General features: G+C 49.7%; 1 protein-coding gene across 13 annotated transcripts in view; it reads right to left on the reverse strand.

Annotated features, from left to right (window-relative positions):
• Nucleotides 1-5,986: 5,986 nt before the first annotated feature.
• TRAK1 (trafficking kinesin protein 1) overlaps nt 5,987-26,440 on the reverse strand; it is a 116,128-nt gene continuing 95,674 nt past the window's right edge. For 2 of the 13 annotated variants that reach the window (XM_045509783.2, XM_045509787.2), the window contains exons 14-16: nt 22,897-23,244; nt 11,393-11,495; nt 5,987-8,698 (exon numbers count right to left, since the gene is read on the reverse strand). In XM_045509783.2, coding sequence (XP_045365739.2) covers nt 7,930-8,698; nt 11,393-11,495; nt 22,897-23,244 — 1,220 coding nt within the window. In that variant the 3' untranslated portion in view covers nt 5,987-7,929. Of the gene's footprint in view, nt 8,699-10,504; nt 10,596-11,392; nt 11,496-13,542; nt 13,614-19,748; nt 19,962-20,373; nt 20,875-22,896; nt 23,245-26,440 lie in introns of those variants that run through there. The other 11 variants (XM_074345151.1, XM_074345152.1, XM_074345153.1 and 8 more) reach the window with 11 other exon arrangements.

The following is a 26,440-nucleotide window of genomic DNA, read 5'->3' on the forward strand; positions in this document are numbered from 1 at the left end:
CCACTGATTTCTGTATGTTAATCTTGTATCCTGCTACCTTGCTAAATTCTTTTATCAGCTCTTGTAGTTTTTGTGTGGAGCCTTTAGGGTTTTCTATGTATAGTATCATGTCTTCTGCATATAGTGACAGTTACTTCTTCTCTTCCAATCTGGATCCCTTTTATCTCTTTCTTGCCTGCTTGCTGTGGAAGGACTTCCAAGACTAAGTTGAATAGAAGTGGTGAGAGTGAGCATCCTTGTCTTGTTCCAGATTTTAGTGAGAAGGCTTTCAGTGTTTCACTGTTGTGTTTTACGCTGGCTGTGGGTTTGTCATAAATAGCTTTTATTATGTTGAGATATGTTCCCTCTATACCCACTTCGATAAGAGTTTTTATCATGAATGGGTGCTGAATTTTATCAAATGCTTTTTCTGCATCTTTTGAGATGATCATGTGGTTTTTGTCCTTTCTCTTGTTGATGTGGTGGATCACGTTGATTGATTTGCATATGTTGAACCATCTTTGTGTCCCTGGGATGAATCCAACTTGATCATTGTGTATGATCTTTTTTATGTGCTGTTGGATTCTGTTTGATAATATTTTGTTGAGGATTTTTGCATCTATGTTCATCAGTGATATTGGCCTGTAATTTTTCTTCTTGGTACTGTTTTGGTCTGGTTTTCATATCAGGGTGATGGTGGTTGCACAGAATCAGTTTGGAAGTATTCCCTCCTTTTCAGTTTTTGAAGAGTTTGAGAAGAATTGATATGAGTTCTTTGTATGTTTGGTAGAATTCCCCAGTGAAGCCATCTGGGCCTGGACTTCTGTTTGTAGGGAGGTTTTTAAATTGCTGATTCTATTTCATTTCTAGTGATCAGTCTTTTCAAGTGGTCTGTTTCTTCTTGATTCATCTTGGTGGACTGTATGTTTCCAGAAACTTGTCCATTTTTCTAGGATGTCCAGTTTGTTTCCCTACAGTTGTTCATAGTATTCTTATGGGTTTTTTGTATTTCTGTGGTGTTAGTTGTAATTTGTCCATTTTCTTTTCTTATTTTGTTTGTGTTCTCTCTCTTTCTTCTTGGTGAGCCTGGCTAGAGGGTTGTCAATTTTGTTTACTCTTTCTAAAAACCAGCTCTTTGTTTGATTTTTCCTATTGTTTTTTAATCTCGATTTTATTTATTTCCTCCCTGATCTTTATTACTTCCTTCCTTCTGCTGACTTTGATCTTATATTTTTGAATATAACAATGTCTGTTGACTCTAGTAGTTTAAAAACTGATTTTGTATTTTGTATTTATTCTTTATGTAATTTATTGTTATTGTATGTTGCAAAAATAGTGGCCCATGATAGATCAATTTGAAAAACAAAATAATCAACCAATTCTTCACCACTTAGAATTAAGAAGTACCGCCCAACATGTCCTTAAAGTCCCAGGGGCCTGGCTGGCTGTTGAGACCTGTCTAAGCCTCCATCACCTTCATCCCTCTGTAATCGGCCCATCAGGACTGAAGCCTTGAGAGTGCAGCCTCAGAGGGGGCCAGAGATTGGATATCAGCGGGTGGGGGTGGAGGTACGAACTTACTACCCTGTTCCTGAGCCAGGCAACCGTTTCTTTGGTGAGTCAGACACTCAGATCGGCTGAGAACATAATGCAATTGCTTCTCCAGTCACTAGCTAGGGACCCTAGGGTGATGAAGGCCACCAAGGGCTGGAAGTCAGGCAAACAGGAGAGTCAGAGATCACATGCTGCCACTGCTTCTCTGGGTCTTAGAGTCACAGGCGACTAACAGAAGCCCCTGGGAGAACTAGGGTTTAGGTCTTTGCGGAGCCTGGGACAGCAGCACATCTCTGGTTTTTCCCTTCTTAATAATGTCCCTAATCTTTGGCCTGCACTTCAGTCTTCCTGGCAGCTGCCTGGCCCTAGAAAACCCTGCTGAATTCCCTGCCGTGCTAGTGCTTGGCCCCGGCTCCTGTCTTGCTTCCTGTTTCCTGAATCTCTCACTTCTGCCCAAGGCACCGCTGAGCCTCCCCGCTGCTGGTCCAAGCTAAAGGCCTCGTTCTCTGGTGTTCAGGTCTTTGGAACTTCAGAGCACGATCAGCCTGAACCTTGGGTATTAGATGTAATGAATTCCCAAGTACCACTGAACAAATACTTGATCCAACCCTGGATTTAGTCATAAAGAATAAAAAATATTTTTTTAAAGGAAGATGTATTAAAATGGGAGGGGGTTAATTTCAAAAGATGGAAACACCTTCATATAGAATGTACTTTTTTAAAGTTTTTTTAAAAAATGCTTTCTTCTGTCTGCTGAGTGTGGCAAGAGGATATTCCAGGTTTCCTCCCCATTCTATGCTCAGTTTTTGCACTTAGACCCCGATCTTGTGTATATGCCATCCCTTTGGCTGTGAATGCCTCCCTCGAGTTCAACTGGTAAGTTGAGACTAAGCCTTGTGACTTCCCTCAACGTCTCTACTAGGACAGTCGCCAGCCCTGAATTGCCTTCCAGGGAAAAGCACACCCATCTGATTTTACGATTGGCTCATCGGGGCTGGGTCCTTCAGGTTTTCTGCAGTCTCCTAGCGCCCTCTACTGGCTACAGAGAATAAATCCTCCTGGGAAATGATACTTAATTGCCAGGAGCCCCAATGTGCAAAAGATTAATTTCCTGTTTCTAAATCTTGACTTAATCTCTACTCTGACCTCCCAATCAACTCGGGTAATTCAGAATAAGTTTCTACCTCCACAAGCTTCTCCTCAGGAAGCATCTAAATTCTGTGCACCGTCTCTCATTGGGCACAGAGGGTGCCCACATTGGGTCCACTTCCTTTGTCCTGTTGGAAAGGCCCCCCGGGCATACTTGCCTCTGCTCTCCAGCCCTGGCGATGTTTGGAAGTGAGTCCCACATCTCTCTGGTGCCAGGGACTCCGGCATCGCCTGGGCATCTTCCCATCGAGACCCACTTGCTGTCATGTGTACTTCCCTGCCCTGTGTGGTCCCGGCCCTGTGATGGGGTCGGGACCTGGGCTGGGGTTCTGGAACGTTTCCGCTAGCTCAACGCCTGCATCCCTGGGGAACGAGCTCACCTGTCCTTGGATCCCAGACTCACCCGGGGCTTCTCCCAGACCCTGGACTTGGCCCAGGGACAGGGCAGGTGCAGGCCGCCCCACCAGCTCCCGCCTTCCCACACCAGCTTGGAGAACCTGTTTGGGCCCTGGGAGTGAGGGAGGGGGACTAAGCAGTAGAAAGAAAAACTGGCTCAGTAAATTTTCAATCCAAATTTTTTTGTCTTACACCAAAATGTATACTGAGCCTTTTCTTTCTTCAAAACTAAAAACGAAGACTTTGACATTTGTTTCCTGGTCCCATCAGCTGCCTCTTTGACAACGTCCCTTTGGGCCCTGGCGCCCTCTGGTGGAGCTCCCTGGGCTGCGGGCACGGCTCAGATACACAGAGGGAAACTGAGCCTAGAGCAGGGAGGAAAAACCAACCCCACACGAGCACCCTTCTGCCACAGCCACGAGGTAAAATAATGCACTTCTTCTTACAGTTTACAAAACAGATAGGACTGGGGTGCTTCCCGCCTTTTGAGGGTTCCTTTCCTGGCATCTTCCTTTAAACGAATTCTTGCTTTTTCAAGAAATATCTGAAGGTGGCTTGCAGACAGATGTCAAGCCCCTTTATTTTGATCCTTTTCTCTCCCCTAGGAAATAGGATTTGCTTTTACATAGCACAGTACAGTGGTGCAATTCAGGAAACTTAATATCAATACAATATTTAAAAATATATTCCCAATACGCAAATTTCTCTAATCATCCCAACTTTTTACAGCATCTTTTCCAATCTGGGGGGTCATGAATTACGTGAGTTGTCTCTTTATCCTCCGTTATTTTGGAACAATCCCTCGGTCTTTCTTTCATGACACTGATGTTTTTAAAGGGAACAAGTACATTGTTTTATGAAGTGTCCCTCAGTTTGGGTTTGTCAGTTTGTCAACCTCATGATTCCGGTTTTGCATTTTTGGCAGAACAGCACAGAAGCGATGTGCCCTCCCCCAGACACCACATGTCATGTTCAGTTTGATAACTGGTTTAAAGTGGTGCACGAAGGTTTCTCCTCTGCAAAGGTACCCCAACCCTTTGAAAACTAGTAAACAGCCTGTGGGAAGGTACAGTGTCTGTAAATAGCCTACTACTTGAGAAACTCTTGCCCAGAGGTTGCAGCATCCGCTTTGTCTAAATGGGTTAGTTTTGCAAAATGGTGGGGTTTTTCTAACTCTCTTGTCCCTCCTGTGTTTGTCACTGAGCATTCTATTGTAAGGAGGAACACAGAAGCAACATGCATTCTAGGCCCCTTTTCCCTTCTCTCCTCCACACCTTTACCCTCTGCTTGGAATGTCCTCCCCACTAGGCAAATCCCGCTCACCCCAGAAGCCCAGATCCAGGGTCACCTGGTCTCAAAGCCTTCCCTGCCCCCGCTGGGCAGACAACCCCCCGCCCAACTCTCTCTCTCCCCTTTAAGCAAGGTGGGCTGCAGCCGTCTGGCCTCCCCGAGCTCCTGAGACACGGGAGGGAGCTTGGGGAGGGAAGCCACCCTCCCACGGCAGGAGCTCCCCACAGAGCTTGGCCTGATCTAGCAGGGCAGCTCTCAGAGCCCCGGAGAACGTGGTGAACCAGACACCTGGGCCCTATCCTCAGGAGTTCTGATGCATCACCCAAATACCTCACTGGCTTAACAAAGGTGGGTTTCTCCTTCAGGTCACAGGTCAAATGAGGGCCGGCAAGGAGTCTGGACCAAACGAGTCCTCAGAGAACCAGGATGACAGTGGCTCCGCCAACTGGTGACACCACTGTTTCAACACGTGGCTTCAGGGCAAGAGAGGAGCACAGAAAATCATGCACAGACTTTTCTCTGCTCAACTCATTGGCTGGAACTCATCCTGCCCACTGCAAGGTGGCTAGGAACCATGGCATCAGATGGACCATTTGGTGAGTACCATGGTTTCTCTGCATAACCACACGCCCCCTCACCTACCAGAACATAGTCACAACGGCCTTCCCTCCACTCCTCAAACAAACTGAGCGCTTTCGTACCTCTGGGCCTTTGCACCAGCCACACTCTACCCAGATGCTCCCGTGCCAGATCTCAAGTGGTTGACTAAAATGCCCCCTTTGGAGAGGCCTTCCCTGGCTGCCCAAAGTGGCCCCCCCACTCCCTTACACCAGCCTATCTGAATTCTCTACACCACGTTTGGGGTCATCTCTCTCCTACTAACGGATTGTACGTACACTCTGGGAGAGAAGTTGATGACTTGTTCACCACTGTGTCCCCGCTACCGAAAGAACAGTGCCTGGTCCATGACAGATGTTCAAAACATATTTCCTCATCTCATCAACCCTGACATGTCCTACTGTCCCCATTTTACAGGTTAGAAAAGTGGAGGACCCAGTGAGAAGTGGCTTGTCCAAGGTCACACCACTTCTCACTCCTGTTTGCCTGCGTGGTTTTGCTGCTTCCCAGTATTAAGGTGACAAAGTTAAGTTTTATTTAATGCTTTGGTTCTTACAACTCTCCATCTGGTTATCCTCCACTGCCCTTGGTTTTTAAAAGCCTCAACAGAAGTCTACCGAGGACAATTTGGCAACATCTGTCTAGGAGTTTGCCCTACAGATATGTTCAGGTATGTGCAAAATTATATATACATGCAAGGGTTTTTCATTACAGTGCTGCGGTAGCAGAAGTTTGGAATGAACTTCTGGGTCCATAGGGTTATGTATGTATTCACAATAGGTGTGCAGATGGTGGAATACCATGCAGCCCTGAAAAGGAGGAAGAATTTCATGTTCTGATTGGAAGGCTGTCCAAGGGACAGTATTACAGTAAAAGAGGGGATATAATAGCAGTGTATGCCTTTCATTTCATTTTCCCAAAGAGCTGAATACCATTTAAGTCTTTTATAAAGAGATCATCTCAATGAAAAGATAAGAAAATGCAAATCAGAATAGCGGGGTGGTTCCCATCATTTGAACTTATTTTATTGGTACTCATTAGCAAATAAAATTTTGTTGGTTTTAGATGCATTACAACACACTTTTTTGGTAGTGGTTGCACAATGTTGATCGTTTATTGACTATACTAAATACTGCAACCTCTGAATTGATTTTTACACTGGTATTTCCTTTGTGATGGGGGTGGCTCCTGTCTCTGAATACATAAAGTGGTCCATTCAGTCCATGGTTTTCATATTCCTTTGTTATTCTACCTACTGCCTTAAAATACATTCAAATAAAAAGATTTTCCTCGCAGTGAGTGCTCACCTACCACAGCGAGGAGAGTGGAAAATGTAACCAACACTCTTGGGTTCAGAGAATAGTCTGAAATTGTGGGACCAAAGCTTGCTCCTAGGGGCTTTCTCAAAGTATCTTTAGTGGACATAAGGTCACACTCACTCAACTGAAGAACACCTTTTTCTGAGGGGGTGGGGAGAGGAGGGGGGTGGGGGGAGTGCAAAATGGTAATTTTATTTGCATACGATGTTATCCTTGCATAAATGTCTGGAACAAGTGGCCACAGAGCACCGTGATGTGCAGTGCAGTCCTCAGATTAGAATAAATAAATTACTTGCTTGGATTGGAAAGCCACACACACACTGTGACCGAGCTGGAGAGGACAGAGGGTGTTTGTTGAAAATACAGCACACACAGATAATAAATAAAGGTTCAAAACAGTCAGCTCCCTTGTTCATTCACTGTTCTCACTGCACTTGTCCCTTTTCCTAAGGATACAAAGTGGCACAAGGACACCAGGGCTTTGCTGTGAGCTCTCTGTCCTGAACCAAGAAGGCCAAACGTGGGGACATCGAATGGCTGCGGCAGAAGACACAGCCGGGAACGCACACGCACCAGTCTTGGGGCCAAAGTAAGGACCAGAAGCAGCCGACGGCCAAAGCCTCATTTCTCCGAGAAACGGGTTGGTACTACCCTTGGCTGTGGTTCTGCTCTTTGTTAAGAAATTTCAGTCACCACCTCTCCCCCAACCCCCTTTCCTTAGGATCCTATTGCTAAACTCCTGCTGGCTCTGATCTTCATCGGTTCGGCTGGGACACTGGGTCTCAGAAACACACTATCTCACTAGCGACTTGGTTCATCTGACACTTGTATTTCAGTGTCACAGGACCATGGGAGAGCATCCACTGTGACTTCCCATCCAGTACCATTACTTCCCTGCATATTAAAAAAAAAAAAAAAAAAAAAGGAAAGACAAAACAAATCACACAGGACACACGAGGGCTGCCGACCGAACGGTGCGGCAGGAGTATAAATACATTCTCTTTCTTGCAGGTCAGATGTCTGGCCTGACAGCGGATTACAAAACACGGAAGGATGACTCCAGGTGGGAGGCAGAAGAAAAAGTCACACCTCTGAAGGAAAAGCGACCGTCTGTTGGGGCCCGAACAGTGATGGTCTTGAAGCTGCGGGGACCCAAGAAAGAACAGCCGCCCCGTCGTGAAAGCTACAGCCGCTGCGCGTGGCCGCGGATGGAGGTCCCTCGCGCTCCCACAGGGCGGGCCGGATGAGGCGCCCCAGACACGGCGTGGCAGAGCTATCATGCCTCGTGTTCCCTGGTTTTCTATCCATAGGATAAGAACACACTTAGGGGTTTCAGTGCTTCTCAGAGGAGAGGAGGAGGAAGGCGGCCCGGCGGCCCGGCGGCCCGGCCCCCGGGAGAGCGATGCCCGTGCCGGGGCCCTTCCTGCGGGGTCCAGAACGGACAGGGCAGGACGCAGGTCTCCAGGTCCTATGTACACATCTTACAGTCTCCACTCTCCCCTCATTAGGCACGAGGTTGACGGGTCAGGAGGGGACGGACAGAGAGGGGAGAGTGCACAGTGCAGGGGGAGAGGGAGGAGGAAGCCAGGTCGGCCTCCTGCAGGAGAAGGGCCTCCTCCCCGCCTCACCGTAAGCTAGTCTGCTTGGGGAGCTGAGCACCCATCAGGATGCCCGAGGTGAGCGTCACGGGGGCTCTCATCTGCATGCTGGACCCCACCATGGTGGGGAAGCTGCGGTTCCGTCGGATGCCACTGCTGAGCTGGAGCCCGCCGATGGCACTGGTGACAGTGGGGCCTCCGGGGACCAGGGTCTGTGCAGGGCCCGGGGGCCCACAGAGGAGAGGTCCCTGGTCCTCAGTCAAGGTGGGGACGTGAGCCCGCCCCGAGTTCACCACTTTGGCCACACCAAACCTCCTGACTTTGTCCACGAGGTTGAGGTTGGAGACAGACACGTCCGTCTGGCTCTCGCTGCTCCGGACCGTCTTCTTCTCCCTCACCTCCCTCAGGATGGAGCTGGCCGGCTTGGAAGCCAGGAAGTTGTCGTAGGGAGGGCTCGTGCACTTGAATTCGAAGGACGGTGGGGAGGATGTGGGCGTCTGCATAGGCGAGTTGGGCGGGGTCGAGGGGATGACAGCCATCCGGGGGGTGCAGGAGTGTAGCAGGGAGCCCCGGCCCGCCCGGTCCCAGCTCTGGGGGTCGTACACAGCCGCGGAAATGCCCCGCTCCTTCAGCAGCCACACCAGCCCCAGGGACGTGCTCATGGTGGTCGTGGACTCTCGGACGTTTGTGAAGGACTCAGCCAGGCTCAGTCTCCGCGGAGTGCACGGTGTGGCCACCGGCGTGGATTTCAAGTGGCTGGCACTGCTACAAGCCGGAGTTGGGGCCGAGTTAAGGCTGGTAAGACAAGACAGGTCAAGCATCAGAAATGCCTGTGGGCACCGTGGAAAGGGGCGCTGGCCAGTATCCTGCAGGGCGCAGGGCAGGCCTGGGACAAGCTGAGGGGACTCCCTGGATGCCTTTTTCCAGGTCTGCTCCTCCCTGTGCTCCCAGGGGCCGTGGCAGGGGAGGGGTTAAGTTAACAGGAAGCTGCATGTGATTCCTGTCTCTCAGCCCTAGACGGTAGGAACAGTCATCCCCTTTGCAGGTGAGGAAACTGAGGTCGGGTCAGGTGGCTTACTGACATCACACTCAGCTACGCAGTGGAAGACCCTGGATTTGAACCCACATCTGAGCGACCCCAAAGGATGGGAGAGGAAGCCCTTTAGCAGAGAGGCTTTCTTCCCCCACAAAACTGACTCAGATTCTAGCATTCCCTCCTCATCCCCACTGCCCTGAGGCAAGAAGTTAGCCAAGTCTATGGGATAGGGGAGTGTAGCCTGGGATGGGCTGACCCCAGGGGAGGGCCCTTGGGTGACAGGGAGGCTGAAGGCAGACCCCAGCCTCCTGACTCCCACCCCAGTGCTCTTCCCTCTGCCCCTGCCGCGCATGCCTGCTTTGATGAGTAGAGTCACAGGGGCAGAGGGAGCTACGTCAGGTATGACCAGACCTCCGTCTACGGAGATCCACCATCTGGAGAAAGAGCCCCTGGCTCTATGAAACCTGGGGACGAAAGGAAAGCAGAGTCCTCCCTCTGCTCCTGGCATGTTGACTGCAGACCCGCTGTGTTCTAGAAGCTGGGATCCAGCAGTGAGGGGAGCTGGGGCAGAAAGTATAACCAAGGGGCAGCAGCGGGGAACGCAGTGCTGTCAGCCTGAAAACCAGCAGAGACAGGGATGGGGGGCAGCCCCACAGCACAGAGGCCCTGCCCCGCTGCTGGGTGAGCCACCAGGGGGAGGGGGCAAAGAACCCCCCCCTCCTGACAGTCTCTTGAGACCTGCCATGGCAGGGGCTGCAAGGGGCCCCTTGGAACAGGCAGCTGGGTAGTCCCCAGGGGCTAGACGTCAGCACCCTCTCTTTCCCCTGCCGGACGGGACAGCTCTGGAGCAGTTTCCTGGAGTGAGGGAAGCAGGGCAAGAGCAAGCACAGGCTGAGGTGTCACTGGGCCCTGCCTCCCGGCCCGTCTCACACAAGCTCGAGTGGGGACGCGGGGGGTAGGAGCACGCAGAGGAACACGGGATTAGAAACCACAGCAGATTCCTAAGGTTAAAAGGTGGGCTTGTACAAAGGCACCGGAGGAATTCTACAACAGACTGGTCGCCAAGCAAGAGAGGGCCAAAAAAGTCTAGACTTAGATGCTTGTTCTGAGAGCCATGCCTGGGGAGGTTTTCATTTTCTTTCAACCTGCCATTCTTTCCCACGCCAGCAACAAGCCCTCCCAGGCGTTTTCGTCCCTGACCAAGCCCAGTGGACTTGCGGCTTTGAGTCCCAGGGAGCAGCTCTGCCCACTGGTTTTAAACACAACCTCTTCCAAACAAAGCTGAGGGAAGGGGAAGCTGGGCTCCCCAGGGGCAGGAAGGGAGAAGCTATGGTTTAGAGACTCCCTTCTGGCGAGAACCTCGGTTAGGCCTGTATTAGCGCAGGCGCCCGGCTCACCTGGGGCATTGAGACAGGTTAGGGGTATCCAGTGTCAAGGCCGAGTTAGCCAGGCACAACGACAGAGACACACCCCCGCCTGCGTCCCGGGTTAGTGGCGGCCACGCGTGCACACACAGCTGGTCCACGTGGCCCCGCCGGGGCAGGCCCTGCGGGCGGTGTGCTCACCCCCTGCCTCGCCCGTGGGCTCACTCTCTGCCCTACACCTCCTCTCAGCTCAACGGGGCAGGGGGCTGCTGCGTCGTCCTCCTCACATGACCTGCGGAGAATCATTCATCGTTGAAGGTGCTCCTGGGGCGGCTTCCCCCTGCGAGCTGGCCCTGTCTGCCTCCCTCCCGGCGGGTTTACCTGTCACTCGCCCTGGCACCTTGCACAGGAGACAAAGGCGGAGGGGGTCACGCCACCATGTGGAGGGAGACCATTTTCACTGGAAGCTGGGAGGGGCCTGAGATCCAGCCTGGCAGGACCCCTCCTCCCTCCCCTTTCCACTGGCCCTGACAGCCCCAGTCGGTGCCAACCTCTGTTGCTTCTTGGAGGCCTGGAGGGAAATGGACTGAGCGGGGCACATGCTTCCATTCCAGTTCCATCATTTGGGTTATCACAGTGTGGCTCTGATGCACAGTTCCTGGGCTCAAGTTTAAAGGCACAAGGGCTTCCACTGGGCTCCCGAATTCCCATCTGTGAAGACCTCCATGCTCCACAGGCAAAGTTTGGGGTAAAAACCCAACAGACGTGGCCTTAGGGCCTGGGGTAATGCTCTAAGCTTCAGCAGGTTAAGGAGGGGCCTAAGAATCTTCCACAGCCAATAAAAGGGTAACAAAAGGTGGGTCCTGGTCTCTCTGTGCTGGATTCGAATCATTAGGGGTCTTGCTTAAAAAAATAAATAAATAAATAAATAAAACCTGGGGCTCAGAATAGGTGACTGCTTGGGAGATACATCTGCTCGCTAGAGTTGGTTTTGAACGAGCCTCTCTGCTTTGCCTTTCCTCGACATTAAGTCTGGGCGGGAATGCCCCACCTCACCCCCCCTGCCCCCACCGCGGCGGGGTCCCTTACCTTGGGGTGACCCGCGTGAGCTCATCTGAAGGGTGCAGGATGCGACAGGTGGTGAAGGTGAAGGTGGAGTTGGTCTGGGACATGCACTTCCCTGGGTGGTGGGCTACATTGGGGGGGAGGGAGGAACAAAACAGAGTCCTTGCATCCAAGTACACCCACGAGAAAAATTAAAACCCCACATGGACAGATGCAAGAAGCGATGAGCTACCTTGTTGACTGGATCTGGGCGAGGAAGGTGAAAGACAGATGTTCTGGATCGAAGGTGGTTCCTCAAAATAACCACACTTCTGAGCACCGGGGTGCAGAGCATCGGCTTCCAGCTTCTGACCCAGTCCAGACAGGGTTTCCCATCAGCGTTCTTTTGGCCAGTAGTGGATCCAGTTTGAAGGGCTAATGGGCCCCTGGGGGTGAATTTGTGTTCCCTCCTCAGAGGTCTTATTCGGCACATCTTTTCTTTTCATTGGCAAATAGGTGCTGAACTCTGGCGGGGTGGCGGGGTGCGGGGTGGGGGGAAGCTCTTGCTCCTGGGCCCAGGGCAAGGCTCACAGGCTCCCTTTTCTGTTTTAACGAAAAGGGGCTTGAGGAAGCTGGCTCCACTACTGCCTATCTGTGGTCGGCGGGAAGGGAGACAGGGCTTCAGCTGCCTTAGCAGCCACGGGGCAGGAGCCGCAGCGCCCGGGCCGGGCTGACCCTCAGCCTTGGGAGCGGCACCGGTCCCCTGGGCTGGGGTCCTGCCACCTCTAGGCGGTCTGATTTCTAATACGAATGAGAACAGGGGGTCCTCAACTGATTGCCCTTTAAAGCTCTAAAGTGTTGTTAAGGCAGCTGAAGTCTGGGATCTGGAGCAAAGTAAGTCACAGAAGCATTAGGACCACGCGTCAGAAAGCCGACAGGTGATAAGTAAGAAAAGGAGACATCATGATTGCAGCGGTCGTCCTCATTCATAACTCAGAGGTCAAACAAACCAAAAAAAAGAAAAAAAAATAAGACACTGCTCCGAAAAGCATGCAAGATGAAGGTGAACCCCCCCCTGCCCGCCCCCTCCCCCCCGCAGCAGCTCAGCCCCCAGAGACCTCCTGGGAGAAAACCGATCAGCGCATCGGAGGCCATGAGCACGCTGAAGATTCAACAGGCTGCGAACTAGAATCTTCTAGCTCTTTATGTCAAGTTTTCTCTTGGATTGGACAAAACCCAGAAGAGATCAGTGCCCCAAACCGACAGATCCACACACAGGTGTGATTGTGTTTTTAAAAACAAAACCCAAAAATCTAGAAACCAGATGAAACAAACAAAAAAATTGGAGACACGCAAATTGAAGGCAGGCAGGACAAGGCCAGAGCACAAAAATGGTGGCGGTGACTCAGAAACGCAGGACTGGTTTGCCCCAATTATTGTGGTCCGACCCATCTCTCTGTGTCCAGGAAGGCTTCCAAGACCCCTGGCGTGGCAGCCAGCACCACGGCCACAGGGAGCTCCAGGCAAACCAGGAGGTGGGTGGCAAACACACGTCAAAAACAGCCTTGATGCATCGTTTGGTTCTCAGCTAATAAACGTAATGGTTTAAGAACTCAGACAACTGAGAAACCGCAGCAAGCCAAACAAAAAGTGGAAGAAGCTATGAAGAAAAGGCAACCAAACAATCACGATTCTCTGACTGCAATAAGATCTAGAAACAAAAGCAACAAAAAACCTGAGACAAGCATCCCAAACAATAGATGTGAGAGGTTATTTGGGAGGGAGGAAAGAAAAATGCAGTAAGTACAAGTCATTAAGGCAGAACAGTTGAAACAGAGAGAACAATTTAAAAAATCAGACAAAAGCAAAAGCTGGATTTAAACTCGGAGGCGAGCCCCACTTAAACACATGGCCAGCGCATCAAATCAGAAGGTCACACACGTTCACTCCCTCCTCCACCCCTTCATGTATTGGAGCTTCGATTGCAGCAGGTAGGGTGAGATGGACATTTTAGAGACACAGCTGCATCAGCAGAAGCAAAACCCATCTTATGCAAATGGGTTTTGGGAATAGGAAAAGGCTGCTAAAATTCAGAGGTCCTCATTCCCCAGAAGCAATGGACAGCTTTAGAAGACCAAGGAAGATCAACAAGTATCAAAAATGCCAAAGCCAGAGGTTCGGCCCCTCCGCAATACCACTGGGACGCCTGGACCCGCCAGCTCTCCGAGTCACCACTGCTCGCCAGGCCACTGCAGCAGCTCCCTTCCTTGGGACACAACACAGAGACAGTGAGTCGCCCGGGCTCCCTGCTCAGCCTCAGAGCCGCGAGGGGCTGAGCCCTCAGCTGTGTGTGCAGGAGAGAGCGAGTTCCCAGGGCAGGGAGTGGGGACTCGGGCGAGGGCTCACGACCCCAGTCCCTGGGCCCCTCCGCACCCAGGGCCCTTAGGTGCCGCAAGTTCACCTCTTGCTGCTCACCTGGGGCCTCCAAGGACAGGGCTTCTTGGATTTAATGCCCGGACCTCCTACTTAAATCCGCATTATTTTTCTCAGTCTGACTGGAGGACCTCAGTGTTGTACTGACAAGCATCCACCAAGTGTTTAGGAATAAACTTGCATTCACCACCCCCCCAAAACCTTAATTCTCTATTATTGTAATTTGCACTCATCCCCCAGGTTCTGACACTGGCACAAAATCCTAATCTATCAAAGAGAACCTTTAAATGTAAGTCATCCTTGATTATTCAAGATTGTCCACGTTGGTGAACTGGGGACAGGTGGCCAGCGGACAGATCTTTTGTTCTGAGGACATGCCACGTACAAGCCCACACCCTTCAGCCGCTGCAGTGGGGACCCTGGAGGGCTTTACAGGGGGGAGAGTCACCCCGCTCACTTGCTCCCTGACCGACCCTGGTGTGCGTTCCGCCCGGAGCTGGCTGTGCTCCCCTGGGGGCACGTGGTACCTGGTACCGACTGGAAAGCTGGGTGCTGCTGCAGCCAGTCACGGGGAGCCCTGGCCTGGCCCCCACACTCTCCAGTGGGTTGGGATTTCCTTCCCCAAGGCCCCTGCAGATCTCGCTGAGGAGTATCTGCAAGCGTGCTTTGTAGACCAGGGTGACTGGGGCTTGGTGGAATGCTCGGGTCTCCAGGAAAGATGGGCAGGAAAACCCACACTCTCCCCGCAGCCCAGGGCACCAATGGTGAGAAGAGGAAATGGACATGGACAAGGGACCTGCAGGACGAGTGGACTCTGCGGCCTGGCCGTCCACATGTTAAGATCTGCACACACCAGCTCGTGCGTGTCAGTCAATCCCAACAGTGCGTTCCTTCTGCCACTCCCAGCGGAGACTAGAAACTTTCCTTCTAAAGGCCATCGTAGCACCCAGTCCTTAGAAGGACCCTCCCGTGAGCCCACACAGCTGTCAGGGTGCAGCTGCGCCCACTGAGCTTTACAGGGACCTGCGACCTCACACCCAAGGCTGCTTCCAAGGGGACCTTGGAGTACAGAGGAAGGCCAAGCCAACTGTCTGCTCACAGAAGTAACTTATTAAAATATTTTACAAATGACAAATATACCCCAAGATCTTGGAGAAAGGGGCTCCACCTTTGTGACATGCCGAGCGCCTGCCAGTGTATTCTTTTCACACTCTTCCCCACCTTGTGAAATAAACAAAATGCCTTGACCTTTTCCCCCTTTTCTTAACTTGAACATGTGGTATGACTTAGATCTGCTCAGCCATTTCTGTAAATTCACCACACACACACACTCTCACTCGCTCTCTCCCCCTCCCCCACCTCCTTTAATTCCCGCCACATCAACAGTAGCACCCAGTGGCCGACCCTTCCTGTCCAAGCGAAAACAAACCTAGCGAATAAAAGCCTTGTCCATCAAGCTTAAAGGCATGGCTTAAACTCAGCCCTGAGAACATCAATACCTTTTTTTTTTTAAACCTTTTTACCAGCTTCTAGCAACTTTCTTGTCTTTTGCTCAAGGGGTAACCACACTGGGGGCGGTGCATCTTTTCCTGTCAGTTTCATGCCCATTACAAAGAAAAGAAAAGAAAAAAGCAATGCTTGAGAATTGTTCCTAAAAACTAAACCATCAGGACACAGAAAAATGGCCTAAAGATTTTTTCTGTCACTTTCTTATATAACTGCGCATGAATGTTTCTGGAAAAAAAGTTCTATGATGAGTCCCTGGGGCAAAAGCTCCATCTAAAACCTTTGGGATTCATCCCAGGGACATGAAGAAGGCTCAACATATGCAAATCAATTAACGTGATACACCACATCAACAAGAGAAAGGACAGAAATCACATGATCATCTCAATAGATGCAGAAAAAGGATTTGATAAAATTCAACATCTATTCATGATGAAAACTCTTACCAAAGTGATGGTATGGAGGGAACATATCTCAACATAATAAAAGCTATTTATGACAAACCCACAGCCAGCATAATATTCAATGGCGACAAGATGAAAGCCTTTCCACTAAAATCTGGAACAAGACAAGGGTGCCCCACTCTCACCATTTCTACTCAACACAGTCTTGGAAGTCCTACCACAGCAAACAGGCAAGAAGAAGAAACAAAAGGGATCCAAACAGGAAGAGAAGAGGCAAAACTGCCACTATATGTGGATGACATGATACTATATATAGAAAACCCTAAAATCTCTGCACAAAAACTTAAGAGTTGATAAAAGAATTCGGCAAGGTAGCAGGACAGATGATTAACATACAGAAATCAGTTGCATTTCTTTACACTAACAATGAATATCAGAAAAGATAAGAAAAGAAATAATCCATTTTAAAATTGCATCCAAAAAAATAAAATACTTAGGAATAAATATGACCAAAAAAGTGAAGACTTATACGGGGAGAACTACTAAACACTAATTAAGGAAATTAAGGATGACTTAAAGAAATGGAAAGATATCCCATGTTTTTGGATTGGAAGAATTAATACTGTTAAAATGGCCATACTGCCCAAAGCAATCTACAGATTTAGTTCTATTCCTATCAAATTACCCAGGACACTTTTCACAGAACTAGAACAAATAATCCTAAAATTTACATGGAATCACTAAAGACCCAGAATTGCCAAAGCACTACTGAAGAAAAAGAATGAAGCTGGAGGAATAACTCCTCCCAGACTTCAGACAATCCTACAGAGCTACAGTGATCTAAACAGCATGGTATTGGTACAAAAAACAGACATATGGATCAATGGAACAAAAAAGAGAGCCCAGAAATAGACCTACAGACCTATGGTCAATTAATCTTCCACAGAAGAGGGGAGAATATACAATGGAGAAAAGACAGTCTCTTCAGCAAGTGGTGTTGGGAAAACTGGACAGCCTCATGCAAATCAGTGAAGTTAGAACACTCCCTCACTCCATACACAAAAATAAACTCAAAATGGCATAAAGACTTAAATATAAGACTAGACATGATAAACCACCTACAAGAAAACAGGCAAAACATTCTCTGACAGAAATCTTAGCAATGTTCTCCCTAGGGTGATCTACCCAGGCAGTAGAAATATGAGCAAAATTAACAAATGGGACCTAATTAAACTTACAAGCTTTTGCACAGCAAAGGAAACCATAAGCAAAACAAAAAAACAACCTATAGAATGGGAGAAAATATTTGCAAAAGATGAGACTGACAAGGGCTTAATCTCCAGAATCAATAAACAGCTCATACAAGATAATAAGAAAAAACCGAACAACCCAATCCAAAAATGGGCAGAAGACCTAAACAAGCAATTCTGCAATGAAGCCATACAATGGCCAACAGGCACATGAAAAATTATTCAGTATCGCTAATTCTCAGAGAAATGCAAATCAAAACATGGGGTGTCTCCTCACACCAGTCAGTGTGGCCGTCATTCAAAAGTCCATAAACAATAAATGTTGGAGAAGCTGTGGAGAAAAGGGAGCCCTACACTGTTGGTGGGAATGTAGTTTGGTGCAGCCATTATGGAACAGTATGGAGATTCCTCAAAAAACTAAAAACAGACTTACCATATGATCCAGCAATCTCAGGCCTGGGCATATATCCAGAGGGAACCTTAATTCAAGGTTCATAGCAGCACTAGTCAAGACATGTAAACAACCTAAATATCCATCAACAGATGACTAGATAAAGAAGTTGTGGTATATTTATACAATGGAATACTACTCCGCCATAAAAAGAATACAATAATGCCATTTGCAGCAACATGGATGGACCCAGAGATCATCATTCTAAGTGAAGTAAGCCAGAAAGAGAAAGAAAAATACCATATGTTATCACTTTTATGTGGAATCTTAAGAAAAAAAAGACAAACTTATTTACAAAACAGAAACAGACTCACAGACATAGAAAACAAACTTATGATTACCAGGAGGGAAGACAGTGGGAAGGGATAAACTCGGAGTTCAGGATTTGCAGATAACAATATACATAAAATAGATAAACAAAAAGTTCATGCTGTATAGCACAGGGAACTATATTCAATATCTTGTGACTTACAGTGAAAAAGAATATGAAAACGTATATATGTTTGTTCCTGTATGACTGAATCATTGTGCTGTACACCAGAAATTGACACAACATTGTAAACTGACTGTACTTCAATAAAAGTATATTAAAAAAACAAAACCAAAAACAAACAAAAAACCTTTGCTTGCCCTACACTCCATCATTAATATAAATGCTGCTTGGGATTAACAGCACTTCAACAAGTGTTCCTCTTTGGGGGGGGGGTGGGAAATCAAAGGTAGTTTTGGATACAGTACAGCTTTTCTTTTAAAAAATGAAAGTCATTTTAAACTACACGGTGTTACAAGATGACATTTCTTAAGCCCTGAGTTCCAGGCTTACCATGCACCTGTAACCTTTTTTCTCTGCTTCTTAAGCATTTCTTCAACACAGCCCCTGTCTGGTCCTGCAGCTCTAGGAACCCCCGAGTCCCTGGTACAGACATCCAGCCATAGGCACCAGGGAGGTTTCAAGCACAGAGACTATGAACCACATCAGAAGCTCTTTTTCTGGTTTCTGTACAAAAGTAAGCTTTTGGTTCCTGCAAAATTAAGAAAAAGAGTCTACTCACCCTACTATACCAAGCTGTCTACCGTTTCATCTAAAAAAGTATGCGACTTAAAAGATAACGACCTCACAACATTGCACAGACAGGACCAGAAATTCCCTGGAGGGGCCCCTGGGGTATCTTCAGAAGGGGATTTTTTTTTAACGCTGTTAAAATGCCAAAAGGAAAAATGCAAAAATGTCTTTGGATCCTTTGGATGCCAACAAAGCTGGACCCCATGCCCTGCCTTCTTGTCCGCCCTGTGGCGGACATGGACAGGCACATGGGAGCCCTGGGTGAGCAGCCAAGACCTCTCCCATTCAAGAGCGCACTTCCCCCGTGCGTCACTAGGCGGCGCAACTGGCTCTCGGCTCCCATCCACGTGCTCCCTTAAGGGCCCTCCGTCAGAGCAGGCGGTGTGCAGACGCCCACTCCTCAGCTGTCCCCGTGGTGCCTGCCTGGTGCCTGCCGCTCGGAGCACTGGAGGGCCCTCCTATGGTTTTCAGCGGTGAGATTCCATAGAGGAAGCAATTCTGGCCAGCAGGCTTTGTTCTGGAAATTTTAAGCAGGGTTGACTCTGCGCTGTTTGGGAGGAATTAGTTATCTGGTTCGTCACTCATTCTTCTACTTCAGGCTGCAAGTGGCCTGTTTTGCTCTGGTTTAATCTATATTCTGATGCAAGAACACAGGGCGTCCTCAGCATCTCCTGTCCGTAAAGACCAAACTCCTATAACCGCGCACACCAGGGCTGGGTTGACATGTCTTCCCATCAGAGTGGGAACTCGTCAACTCTCTCCGCAGGCACAGCCCAGGGGCTATGAACCAAATGTACCTGACTTTCCTTTCCAGATCCATCAGGTCCCCACAGGCAATGCTCCCTCACAAACCCATCTGGGTCCTGCTTCTGCAGTGGGACCGGCAGTGCTACAGGATGCCCACCACAGGGCTCTGCTCGCACCAGCCCCTGCCCCAGACAAAGCTTCGGTGATACCCAGTTCCAGAGCTTTCCCTCTGCCTCCTCTCCTCCACCAGCTGGCCCCTCCCTTTTCAGTAACCGACTCCTAAACAGAACCTGGACCTACGTATCAAATAAGAAAGCTACTAAAGAAGCTAGTTCTCGACTTTTGCCTCCAGGGGTCCAAGTGCTGCAGCTTCAGGGGATTTTCAAGAGCATTTCTGACCAAATGTAATTTTTGCCTTCAACACTTACTTGAGGATCTTGGCCCCAAAGTGACACAACTCCACTGCAGGACTGCTGTTGGACAGGTTGCTATGACTTTAGGACCATTGGAAATGGTCTCCATGCGTATGAATATTAAATAAACTGACCTTGGCTTTCTTCTTTGTTGCTTTAATCCCGCCTCTGTCTTCCCTTTAAGAATCAAGGCATCCAAGATAATTCAACTGGACAGTCCATCCATCCAACCATCTACCGGCTTAACTGTATGACTTTAAAACTCTGATCTTAGGGAGGGAGGTATAGCTCAGTGGTAGAGCACATGCTTGGCATTCACGAGGTCCTGGGTTCAATTCCCAGTGCCTCTGTTAAGGGAAGGAAAAGAAGTACAAAGTAAAAACAAAAAAACCTCTGATCTTAAACCTTTTACTACATGCAGGCTCTTCTTTACACATTAATACCTAAAATTCAGAGCACTGTCAGTACAAAATTATGTCTATTTCTTCTCTTTTTTAATGCATTGCTTTTTTTAAAAAATTGTTTATTTCATCTAGGTTTTTTACATTTTATTTTTAGGGAGTTGTAGGAAGTCACCTCTCTCTCTCTTTTTTTTTTAAATGAAGGTACTGGGGACTGAACCCAGGACCTCATACACATTAAGCATGCGCTCTGCCACTGAGCTACACCCACCTCCCCATGTCTATTTCTGATAAAGTACACTTCCTATATAAATTAAAACATAAAATATGTCACTGAAATAAAGTAAAACTATAATCTAAAAATTGTTTTAAATAATCCATTTTAATCATCTAAATTATTTACAAATATAATAACAAGGATTCATCCTTTTTAAAGACATGGGGTTATAAAAATCAAATGAGGATACAATAATACATTAAAATATATTCATTAATTTTTTTCAGTACTCAAAATTTTTCCTCCATGAGAGAGCAGGCTCTCGACCAAAGTGCCTAATATACAAGTCTTCCCAATTTCCTCCCATAAGACCAGTTGGAAGAGAAAAGGTTAATTACCTTCTGTCTTCAAAGTTTCTCCCTACTAAGTCTTCCCAGGCAGAAGGCAGCTCCTGGCATGGTGCTGTTTGGCAGCAGGAAAGGGCAGACCAAGGCAGGGACCAGGCCAGCCCGGATACAAATCCCAAGACGCAGGAGGCCCAGGCCTTCCTGCTGAAGCTCGCGTCTACCTGTGCCTCCGAGATCGTGTGCACAGCGCCACTCGGGGCCTTTAGGATGATTTATTGAGTGACGTGCTTCTTACCTTCCAAGAATCAAAACGGTTCTGTCACCCCCGATAGAGGAAAAAAAAGAGCCAAGTCATGATTCATGCCTTTCCCCCCTTCACTGAGCTTTTAACCAGTCTTGCCCTGAAAACAAGATCAAAAGAGCCCTCGTCTAAATGACCCCTAAACTACCTCCTGCAGTCTACGTGATTCTTTTTGGTGGCACACTTCCAACCCGACCCCTCTACAGTTTATACTGTACGTCTGTGTGCCTCTCAAGTAAGACTGGTGGGACGGGTCTGCTGCAGGTGGGAGTAAGGAGGGACGCAGCAATAAACATGCCTCTGTGTGTGGTACGGACGGCGGTCAGGGCTTGCGTCCTGCAGCTGGCCCGCGCGCGCCCGCTGACCTCGAGATATTTCTGGCTGATTGCTAAGCGTTCTTCCCTCTCTACACCTTCTTGAAGACAAACCTGATGGTGCTTCTTTAAACTTACAGGATTCACCTTCTATTCCACCTGCAGGACTGCAGGGAGGGGTCACCACACTCGATGTGACGCCCCTTCAGTCACAAAATCGGCAGACACAGTGCCTCCTGTACCACTGTCTGCCTTCCAGATGGGCACCAGTGCCGATGACAAAGGGAGGTGACAATAGTGAAGCTGGTTTTCTTAAGTGAGAAGATTTTAAATAATAAGCATTTTCATTCCCTTGCAAGCTTAATCTGGTAACTTGATTGCTCAAAAAATAATAAAAATGGGGGGAAGGCATAGCTCAGTGGTAAAATGTGTGCTTAATATGCACGAGGTCCTGGGTTCAACCTGAGTACTTCCATTTAAAAAAATAAGAATAAAAATTTAAAAATTAAAAAAATACACCATAAATAAACCTGTGTGCTAAACAATCTTTTTACTTGATGACACCTCTATTTTACATCAGAGAAAAGAGAAAAGGTTCTGAATAAAGTCCCTTAGTCACAAGAGTGTGAACCTGGACAGGGTATGGGAGATGCGTCCATGAACCTCAGCTCTCTCCTGCCCTGGATTTCATGGGGAGTGTTATGCTTTTAGGAATGAAAATCATTGATCACAAAGATGAACATCCCCTCCCCAAACTTAGTGACTTGGGAATGTCATGAGAATGATGACATTGGGTCAGTTCACCTTTTTCTGGGTCTCTCCCCTCAGGCCAAGCAGCCAGACGGCCCAGGGAGTCTGGGGTAAACACATGACTGTCTGATCCCAGGGCCCTGAACACAAAGCTTTTCAGCCCAGTGGCATCTAGGACGTGTGAGTAATTCTGCAAGCTCACGATCAGGTCTTCAATACTTTGGGGAGGGGGGTGAGGTGCGTGCACAGAGATCAGCCAGGACTCTTTTCGAGATTCATCTAGAGTCCTCTCTCTCTTAAAAAAACTTACTGACATCGTCTTAGGGTTTGCTGGGTTAAGGACTGTTGCTAAAACACTTTTTAAAAAAATCCATTTTGAACGCACGTATAAGCTTGTGAGAAGACACATGCACCCTCGTTGCAGTTAGAAAGTCAACAGGCTGATGCATCAAGTGTTGTCTAAAATCCTGTACACTTTCTGGGTGTCCAATTCTAATGCCTTGTGTAGGTAACGGATTCCCTCATTCACCTTCTGAACCATCCATAATTTCCCCTAAAACTGCCCGACTCAGCTCAGTTTGGAAGTCATGAGGGAACTTGAGACACTGCGTCTTAGACACAAGGAGAGATCGGGCGGGAAGCAGATGTTGGGGGGAAGGGGGTAGGGACCAAAAATCCACTTCTTTTTAGCAGCCTTTCCTGCTCCCTCCAAGAGCCCGCTGGGCCATGCACCTCCATGGTGGGCAGGGAGCACCCCAGCTTGTTACAGGAGGCATCGACTCTTAAAAACCCAGAACCGCGGGGGAACGCTGTCGTCATCACCCACACAGACGAGCGGAAGCTACAGACAGAGAGCCACTACGGATGGTGCTGGGAACAGAGGTGAGAATGGCCCAGAACTCCGCCTCCGGTGGGGGTGCCAGGTTTACAGGACTGACGGCGGTGCCCTCACCAGACCCCTCCTCCTCCTCCTCCTCCTCCTCGGCCGTGGGCGGCTCCTGCATCTCCTCTGGGAAGGCCTGAGGCCGGCTTGGGTAACTTCTGCTGCCTGAGACAGTCACGCGTGCCCGGGACCTCTCACCTGAGGTCTCTGGGTGCTGAATTGGCGTGGAGGTAGCTAGGCCCGGGAGGGAAATGTGGTCACCTGTGTCATCTTCCTCAAAGTCGTTAAGGCAGTACACTTCGTCCAGGTCAACGTCCAGCGTCCGGAAGCCCTTGGTGACCACCCCGGGCCGGGGGTCCAGGATGCCCCCCAGGTGAGGCTGGGCCAGCTGCTGCCAGTGGTGAAGGGTGGCCGAACCTTGCAGGAGAAAGGGGGGGGGGGTGACATGGAGAAGAGAGCATTAGGACGGGGGGTCTCAGCAGACAGACGGCTCCAATGCAGAGCGAGGGCCCCGCGGCCCTGGGCGCCACAGCTGGGCTCTGGAGGAGATGCCCAGCGCTGCCTTTGCCCCTCCCCGGCCATGCCTGGAAGGGGCACCCATTTAAGGACAAAAATCTATTTTTTTTACAAAGTAAAATAAATGCCCTACTATGCACCAGCGATGTTTGGTAACAAGCTATTTTAATCAACAAAGGTCAATCCCCAAGTCCAAACAGAATCACTTTAGAAACAGAGGAGGAAGAAATAAGCAAGGAAAGCACTGAGGCAGGGTGGGAGGCGGGCACAGGTACCCATTCTACGCCACGTACACGCTGCTGGGAACAGGGGGCGCGTCACAGAGGCAGAGTAAGTCAGGCCAACCCCAGGACCCACAACAAGACAAAAGCAAAGAGAAATTAAAGCAGAGATAAGGGGTGAGCACGGCCGTCACCCCCTTTCCCTAGGTCTTCTGTATTCTGCCAGCAACCTTGACACTGCAGGTTTAGGGAGTGGGAATTGGCTTAAAGAGATGTGATTTAAGAACACGTAAGCCCACACAGAGGTCTGAAACACAGGAGCCAATCTCCTGGGTGACACCAGACCCCGGGACTCAGATGACACTGTGCAAGGTCTGTAATAACACCGGAGTGAGTCCCTGAGGACCTGGGGGCGCACCAGGTGCTCACAGAGAGAGGCGTTCTAAGTCCAAGCCTGCTTAGGAACCTAGGTGGAGAAGTGTATTTACTGAGGAGTAACATCTCAGAGCCTTTAGCCTGCCGCTCTGTGCTGAGATCCTGCCCAGTCCATCTGCCAGAGCAAAACCTTTCCCCTTGGGACAGTTATGACCCCCTCACTTGGCCCTGCAGTGCCGAATGGGCGTTCTATCCCCGTTCCGCAGATGAAGAAGGCAGCCACACAGATAACATTCCACACTCAAGAGAGACTTTGAGAGCGGTTCTCAGGCATGAAAAGCAAGAGCCTCCCAGTCACCGCTGGTTCCCCAAGGGCGTCCTCTGCTGGGTGGGCAAGAATCCCTCCGGGCTACCGGGCTGCCCTGGGGAACACAGAAAGGGGAACCCGGGACGCCAGGAGCTCAGGAGCAGGATAAAGAGAAGGGACGGGCAGGCAGGCGGTGGGGCAGGGAAGTGGTCCAGGAATCTGACCGAGCTCCCTGGCCCTCCACTGTGCCCGGTGAGCACACCACGCCCAAAACACTGCCGGGAAGTCGCTTCTGGGAAAGTCTCAGCCAAGGAATCTTGCAAGGATTTTGTCAACGGGCAACTTCAAATCCACTTCAAAGAGAAAAAAATTGTACATGCTCTTAGGGTCTATGCCAATTCTAAGTACCACAAGTACAGTAGCAGCCTCCTTAACCCAAATCTACTGAACGTAAGCAGAAAATATTCTAAATGCAAAAAAGAAAAGAAGTAAGAGGTGCACGTAATGAGAAAGCGCGTCACTTAGAGCTGCGGTTCTCAACGGGCACCGAGTGACATCTGGAGATATTTCTGGCTGTCACACTGTGGAGAAACAGGGGGCTAATGGCGTCTGGTGGAAAGAACCAGGGACGCTGCTATGCATCCTAGAATGCCCAGGACGGTCCCACAACAAAGAACGATCCACCGCAACTGTCAATAGGGCCGAGACTGAGGAGCCCTGACCCAGAGCTGCAGTTCTTAATTCTCAGATCCTTCGAGAATCTGATGGAGTCGTGAACTCTCTCCCCCAAGGAGCTCACATGCAAGCGGCGCTGGGCACCAACGCCAGGGCTCTGCAGACCTGCGGAAACCAGCCCCCGGGACCCTGAGTCCCAGGTACCACAGCACCATCTTTAAAAAAGCTGCCCTGCACGGAGGCGCGCCTGCAGGGTGGCCTGTTGTGCATGGATCACCTCGACTTACGCCTCAAAACCGCTGTGAGGTGTTACTACCCACACCTCACAGGTGAGGGAACTGAGGTTCACTGAAGTTGTCCGACTTCCAAAGTCACTGAGTTCGTGGCAGCATAAGCAGGGCTCAGCACTAACAGCCCGGCTCCCTCCATAACCGCAAGCTGCCTCCCTCCCCGAACCGAATCGCAGGGCTGAAGACAAGCAAGGACGTCAGCGCTCCAGCGGGGACCTGGGCGCGGGGAGACCGCGCGGGCATACGCGGCGGGCCGGGCAAGCTCAGGGCGCACCGGGAGAGGCACGCACTCCCGCTGCTGGGGCTTCTCCTGCCACCCTGGGACCCCCATGCCCAGTAACCCCAAATGGGCCCCCTATGTGTGTGTTCACTGACTACGTGTCCACATTCGTGGCAATGACACCACACTGGGGAGAAGTCATCAACAAGGTGTTATGACACCCAGCTTGGGGCTGCACATCCAGGTCTTGGAAGAGGAGAAACCCCGGGGTGCAATGTGGCCACGTCACCCCTACCTTTGCTGGGAGACTAAAGGGAAAGTCGACGCATTGGGCAGTGAAGAACCTTGTCAAGGAAGTGCAGGATCCCCTTCTCCTTCTGAAGGGGGTTCGAGACGTTCACACGCACCGGGAAAGAACTCGTTGAGGCTGGAGGTCTGGGCCCGGACGAGCGTCCCATGGGCCTCCATCCTCCACCTGTTCAACAGGCTGCCCCCACCTCTCCCCACCCCACGCGGGAGTTCAAGAGCGACGAGGCTCTCGAGGGCTGCTCTCTGGAAAGCGGCTACAGAAGTGCATGGAGTTACCTGCAGTCCCTGAAACTGCATAGCCAGCAAATCTCATGAGACTGAAAGGGAAAGGTGATGCTGGCCAATGCATAGTACTGGCTTCTCACCCCACACCTTGGGCCTCCTTTATTCACAGAGCCGACCTCACTGAGCACTAAGGGCCAGGCTCTCTTCTAAGACGTCTACTTTTACTAACTCACTTGACCATCACAATAACCCTGTCATCCCCATTTTACAAACGAGGAAACAGCACAGGGAGGTAAAGTAACTTGCCAGAGGCTGCACAGCTGGCAAGTGGCCGGTCTGGGATTCAAACCCAGGCTGGCCCAGTGTCCATCCTCTTAACTGCGCAGTCCGCCTCTCTGCCAGCAGTGAGGAGACCTCATGTATGTGAGTCTTAAAAATCACATTAATAACACATCTGAACGGTTTTCTAATCCTC

This window comes from Camelus bactrianus, chromosome 17 (genome assembly GCF_048773025.1).
Source record: "Camelus bactrianus isolate YW-2024 breed Bactrian camel chromosome 17, ASM4877302v1, whole genome shotgun sequence".
Classification (NCBI taxonomy): domain Eukaryota; kingdom Metazoa; phylum Chordata; class Mammalia; order Artiodactyla; family Camelidae; genus Camelus; species Camelus bactrianus.